At 36.3% G+C, this 6451-nt stretch overlaps 1 protein-coding gene across 2 annotated transcripts; it reads left to right on the top strand.

Annotated features, from left to right (window-relative positions):
* Nucleotides 1-2297: 2297 nt before the first annotated feature.
* SLN (sarcolipin) lies at nt 2298-6211 on the top strand. Of its 2 annotated transcripts, none has more exons than XM_051991292.1 (2): nt 2298-2409; nt 5507-6211. In XM_051991292.1, exon 2 carries the CDS (start codon nt 5571-5573, stop codon nt 5664-5666), a length of 96 nt encoding a protein of 31 aa, XP_051847252.1. In that variant the 5' UTR covers nt 2298-2409; nt 5507-5570; the 3' UTR covers nt 5667-6211. The 2 variants fall into 2 exon arrangements, with proteins under 2 accessions (XP_051847252.1, XP_051847253.1); XM_051991293.1 differs by having other exon boundaries at nt 2338-2409; nt 5510-6211.
* The last annotated feature ends 240 nt before the right edge of the window (nt 6212-6451 follow it).

Genomic DNA, 6451 nt, shown 5'->3' with positions numbered 1-6451 from the left:
CCAATCTGAGAGGTATGTAGTAGTACATCAGAGTTGTCTTAATTTGCATTTTTTGAGCAGTAGTGATTTAGAGTGCCTTTTCATATGACTAGAAATAGTTTCCATTTTTTTCATCTGAAAATTAAGACTAAGATTCTTTATGAGAACTGGAGAGTTTCCTTTGCCTCTAGAAAGGCTTTCCCTTTACATTTCAATATTTTGGGTCCTTTAACTTCAAAGAGGGAACAATATTACAATTTAAGTAATTAAAAAACTAGTTGAAGCTTTGTCAGCCTAATTCCACTTACTTTGTATATTCAGTGCAAAAGACTTAGAATCTGAAGATATGAATTTAAGTCCCAGCTCCTCCATTTACCAGTAATGTGAATTTAGGCAAATGATGTACTTTTTCTGAATTTTAGCTTCCTCATTTGAAGAATGGTAAATGGAACAGTGGACAGGGCACCCAGCTTGAAGTCAGGAAGACTGATCTTCCCAAGTTCAAATCGGACCTCATTTACTAGCTTTGTGAGCCTCAGCAAGTCATTTAATCCTGTTTGGCTCAGTTTTCTCATCTGTAAAATGAGCTGGAGAAGGAAATCGCAAAATACTTCAGTAACTTTGCCAAGAAAACTGCAAATTGAGTCATGAAGAGGAGGAAATGACTGCAAAATGACCATACAACAAAACAAAGGGTGCTATTGTGAAAAGAGTACTGAATTTGGAATTGGGAAAACCAGGGTTCAGATCTCACCTCTGAAATTTTCTAGCCATTTTATCTTGGCTAAATGACTAAACATGCCTTAATATCAGTGTCCCTACCAGTCAAAAGGGATTAATGATAGCACCTATCTTATTGTATTGTCATAAGGCTCAAATGAGATAAATATGTTTAATAAGAGGAGAAAGGTAGGGATTGGACATGGGATTTCATTGTTATAGGGAATTGCTAGATAGAAACTCTGTCTAACAAAGCAGAGTGGGAAACTTTTCTTCAATTTATAGTATTAAAAGAGTAGCCAAGGAGCAGTGGTAGGTTAAATAATTTGCCATAATCTTTGTAAAAATAAAACTCCAGTTGCCTCATAGGAACAAGGGGGATAGCTAGCATTAATATAACACTTTAAAGAGGGCAAAGTCTTTACAAATATTATCTCATTTTATCCTCACAACAACTCTGGGAGGTAGGTACCACCTCAGGAAGCTCTTGATTTCAGGCCAAATATTAGCCTACCCCAACTAAAATCTGATCAGATAATCTAAATAATTTACAAACTACTCTCTATAATTATTTAAAAGTAATAAGTATTATTTGAAGAAATACTCTATAATTTATATTTCTCATGAACTTTGTGTGTGTGTGAGTGTGTGTGTGTGTGTGTGTGTGTGTGTGTGTCCAGCTTGTTTTAGTGGAAAGAATTGGATTAAGTCAGAAAGATCTTGATTTAAATCCTTCTTCAGCTACATTCTAATTGAGTGACCATTTCTAAATCCTTTAACCTCTCAGCGTCCCAGACAAGCCTCTAAGATTATAAATTGTTGATCCGCATCTTATGAAGAAAGGTCAGAGAATTCCCTATACTGCCTGAGGAAAAAAAAACATTCTCTTTATGAATATTGGCTGATTTTTGTTCCAACTTGTCCAACTAAGTGAGTTTTTTCTACAGAAACATACTAATAATCTTTCTTGTTATAGAAGATTACCACTCATATTTTCCACAGTTGTTTTAGATTAAAATATATACCAGTGTGATGACCTACAGAGAAAACCATAGTTGAAATATCATGCAGCAACAGGTGCAAATGTTAGTATATTTGTCTGGCCTCTAGTCAGTTCTGAAAAAAACTAAAGATGACTTCACTCAGGACTGGACAAGAATTTTCTAGTTCAATTAGTTCAATCCTGATGTAGTGCTCTAATGCTTGGTTCCGTTCCTGGTGTGAGTGCTGTTGCGTGACATCTAAATGTCCTGTTACAGTGTAGTGATCTTAGTCTTTTTTTTAATTCTTGAGACTCAAAAGCAAACCCAGCAGTTCCTATTTGTTAAAACCTTCTACAGATGGATTCAGTGAAAGGTTAAAAGCTCCAAATCAAGCACTGCTAAAGTCAGTGGAAAACAGAATTTTTGAGATGTCCATGATTTTAATAGCAATTGATAACAAAGAACAGAATTATCTTGTGTAAGTTAGTACAACCTTCTAGCCCCCAAAGCACAAATAGTCATCCATCTGTCCAGGTTTCTCCTTGGAAGTGCTTGGCTAATGACATCACTATGATTGCCACCACCCTTGTGGCCCTCCTCCCTGGGGCTGACTACTTTAGTTGCTGCTCAGAGACTGGGAGTCCAGACTGCACTGGAAGGGCAGTGAGAGAAGAGCAAAAGCTCAGGATCAAGATCCAAACAAGAGTGCATCATCTATCCTCTCCTGGTAATGAAGAATTGTGATTTAATGTTTATATTGAATGTCTGTATGCATGTGTGTGTGTGTAAAAGTTGTAAATGAGAGTAAGAAAAATTATTGATTTTGAAAAATGTGCTTAGAGGAAATAAACATTATATAATTAATATTCCTTACAAAATAAAGTGAATAGTTTTTTCAGGTTCCCCCTCACATTCTATGAGGTTATTTTCCTTTTAGACTGGACTTCTAAGGTTTTTTTCAGCTCTAAATCTATGAGCCTCTTACCTTATTGGGGGAATGCTACATCACGAGGTAGTGCGATAGAGTGAAAAGTGTACAGGATTCAAGGGTGGAGGGTTGTATTTAATTGCTGTCTCCACACCTGTGTTACTTTTACCTCCTTTTTTTCCTCTTTAAAGTGAGGGGGCTGGACTAGATGAATTTTAAGGACCTTTCCAATCCAAAATCTACAAGTCCATGAGAGGATACACAAGTAAAATTGGATGGAAGATCGAGAATTTGGCTCTGAATTTGAAAAGTGGTGAAAATTGTCTTTAAGTCAATCAATCAAGAAGGATCTATTAAGCAACTACTATATGTCAGATGAGAGAGAGCCATGGTATAGTGAATAGAGAGCCAGTGGCCCCAGAGACAGGAAACCGTGAACCTTCCTGTAGCAGGACTAGTCCTCCCTCTGACACGCACTGGCTCTCTGACCTTAAGCAACAATCTAAATAACTTGTTAAAACTATAAATTGCAGAGAAAATTCTATTCTTTATTGGTAATCAGAGTTTCCATACCTAGGAATTCCTTATACCAATGATGGGCCAATACCAATACAGTACAATGGATAGTGTGCTGGGCCTGGAGTTAGGAGGACTCATTTTTCTGAATTGATACCTGGTCTCAGATACTTACTAGCTGCAGGACCTTGGGCAAGTCACTTACCCCTGTTTGCCTCAATTTCTTTTTCTGTAAAATGAAATAGAAAAGGAAATTGCAAACCACTCCAGAATCTTTGTCAAGAAAATCCTAGTTGAGGTGAACAAGAATTGGATATGATAGAAATGACCAAACAATGATACTAATGATATCACATCTTTAGTCCCTATCTCTTTGTGCCAGATATAGTGCTAAATTCTTGAAGATAATTTTCTAGGAAATAAAAGTTTGCTGTTCCAAATTCTTAATAAATTTGCTTCATGTATAAGAGACAGCAGCTTTGTAAAAATGACCTGAGAGTTCTTAAAAACTGTCACAGGCTGATAATCTTCATTTATTTATTTATTTTAGTTTCCAAAGTGCCCTTGTATTACATTTTCTTAGTTTAATGATGAAAATACTTTAAAATTGGTTTTCAAGTGTGAGAATGCAAGATGCTTTATGATGCATAGTAACAAGTCTATTCAAGGTCACCCTCAAAGAGCAAGCAAGTCTGCAAGATAAGCAATAAGAAAGAGGCAATATGTCAGCCAGCCTATCAGAAGAGAATACTCTGCTGGGAATTTACAGCTATTCTATTCTACTAAATTTGTTAATCCCAGTAATCAGTCATCACAGCATTTCAGAGCTGGAAAGACTCTCATGGTTTATCTAACCCCACACATTCTTTTATACTCACTATTGTTGTACACAGTTCTGTTCAAGAAGTGAGCTTGGTTCAGGCTCAGTGCTTAGACTTAGGATCTAGAGCTAAAAGAGACCTTAGAAATAATTCATTTCACCCCACTTATTTTCCAGTGGAGGTGATACCCAAAAAAGTTAAATGATTTGCTGAAGGTCATACAGGCTTTTTGACATCAAATCCGGTGCTCTTCCTGTGCACTTTGTCTCTCTTGCTAAGTGAGTGATCTTTGAACAAACTATTAAATCTCTCTGACAATCTGCTTCCTTCATTGGAAAGCTGGAGTGATAGTTGCATTATAGGATTATCATGAATAGTAAATGGAATAAAATGTGTAAAAATTTTCTGAAAACTATAAATTACTTTACACATGTAAAGTATTAGAACTATTTCCTTCATCTCCAAAGTTCTGCTGACTTACTGCTGTGTATGGTTCTATCTTTAAAATACCATATTAATCAGTAGCAGATATTCAGTAGAACTTTTCAAAAATGTTCTTATTTGAGCCACACAGCTTTCTTGTTAGGTAGGAAGGGCAGGTCTTATTATTCTTAGTTTATAGATTAAAAAAATGAAAACTTATTAAAGTTAAAGTGATGTGCCTCAAGTTATATAGTTTGTAAAATGGAATGCTGGGATTTGAACATAGGACTTCTGGCCTATTTTTCTTTCCCCTTCATTTTTCTCTATTTCCCCCCCCTCCATTCTTCTAGCAGTCAGTTGAACAGAAAAAATCTAATAAAAACGTAATTTAATTATTTAAAAAATAAATTTTTATTGATACCTTTTATTTTTACATTGCTTTGCAAGTTTCCCTTTTATCCAACTGATTAAAAAAAACTGAACTTACTGGGTTGGATTTTTTGATTGTGTGTGTATGTGTGTGTGTGTGTGTGTGTGTGTGTGTGTGTGTGTGTGTATGTGTGTGTGGTCTATAAAGAGATCCATCATGGTTCTGGATTCAGAGGACCTGAATTCAAGTCCTATCTCCATAGCTGTCCCAATTTATTTGGTTTTTGGAGAGAAAATATATAGTCACAGTGTTATCTATATTATGCATGGTTAGTAAATGCTTAAATCTGATCAAATTCATAAAATAGGTTAGCATAATACCATTCTTTAATATTTCTTGAGCACCCCAAAATATGCTAGGCACTGTACAATATTTGACACCAAGAGATAGCCCCCTCCTTTTTTTTTTGAAAAGTTTATAATCTTAACACAGCATGACTAAAACTAAATGGCACAAACTCTTATCAAAATAATAGTGCATCCAAACTTAGCACTTACTACAACCGACTATTATGTGAGAGGTGTTTTCAGGATTATATTGATGTGAAGTTTGCAAAATTGCAGGTATTGGATAAGGTGGGAAGCTTCTCTGTACTCCTGCCTTCAGAACTGCATCTATAAACTTCTAAGAAAGAAATAGCATTCATTCCAAGCAATATAAAGAGTTTTACAGCTTCAGTGTATATTTCTTTTTTGCTCACTGACAGGAGATAAAGGACAGGCAGTTGCCCGGGAAGGTTCCCTCAAGTTTCCTTCTGATTCGTCTTGAGCATGGAGAGATCCACGAGGGAGCTGTTTCTCAACTTTACTGTGGTCCTAATAACTGTGATCCTCATGTGGCTGCTAGTGAGATCATATCAATACTAAGAAGTTGAAGCTGGAAATCCTGCCCTTGATGAGCACAGAAGAATCCTTAAGAACATGGGAGCTTTCCTGTGCTGCATTATGCCTAGGGATGCCTTTGCCTGCAATTACCTATGTCTGGATGTAGCTAGGGTAGGATGAGGGTTTTCTCTTTGCAGAATCATCTCTGTCCTGTGCCAATATTGTTTTTTAGGGCTTTAGGTCTGTGATCCCATGCTTCTATGATATGTGGCAATGTGATTTTATGTTTTTCCAAAATTTCTTTGGCAAAAGTTGCTTTCAAGTCAGCATTGGCTATGTTATCTGACACTATAGATATTAATTAAAAAAAACGCACCACTTGTTTGAAATGGGGATCATTGTGAAACAGGATTGTACAATGTGCCCTCTCCATCCCTCCACAGCTCCCATTTGTCAGCCCCTCTGCCAGCCTCTGTTCCCATTGTTGTTTCAAGAGTAAATTAAAAATCAGCTCTTTGGTAGAAAAAACGTGATGTAATTAGTCACTATGGCTGTCATTTAAATAAAAAAAATTAAACCTCAAAAAACATCATTTGGAATTCTCTTTCCTCTCTACTAACATCATCTCTTTTGATTGGGATTAATCAGTAGAGAGGGCTCTACACTAGGAAGAGGAATTTCAAAAGCTTCTAAGCAAAATCCTGCTTCCTAAGAAGGGAGAACTCACTCACTTATGGCCAGGGTAGGGGTTCTAAGCATGAAAATGACAAAGGGCTTGACTATAACACAAGCATTCTTGGGTTTTGAATAAACAGTTTCCAAATCCA

Source organism: Antechinus flavipes, chromosome 3, assembly GCF_016432865.1.
Source record: "Antechinus flavipes isolate AdamAnt ecotype Samford, QLD, Australia chromosome 3, AdamAnt_v2, whole genome shotgun sequence".
Lineage (NCBI taxonomy): Eukaryota > Metazoa > Chordata > Mammalia > Dasyuromorphia > Dasyuridae > Antechinus > Antechinus flavipes.
Note: the sequence above shows the minus strand (reverse complement) of the source record. Positions and strands in the feature narration are given on the sequence as shown.

Bases quoted from the DNA above. Each gene is read 5' to 3' on its own strand.
- SLN (XM_051991292.1), top strand. From the start codon at position 5,571: ATGGAGAGATCCACGAGGGAGCTGTTTCTCAACTTTACTGTGGTCCTA.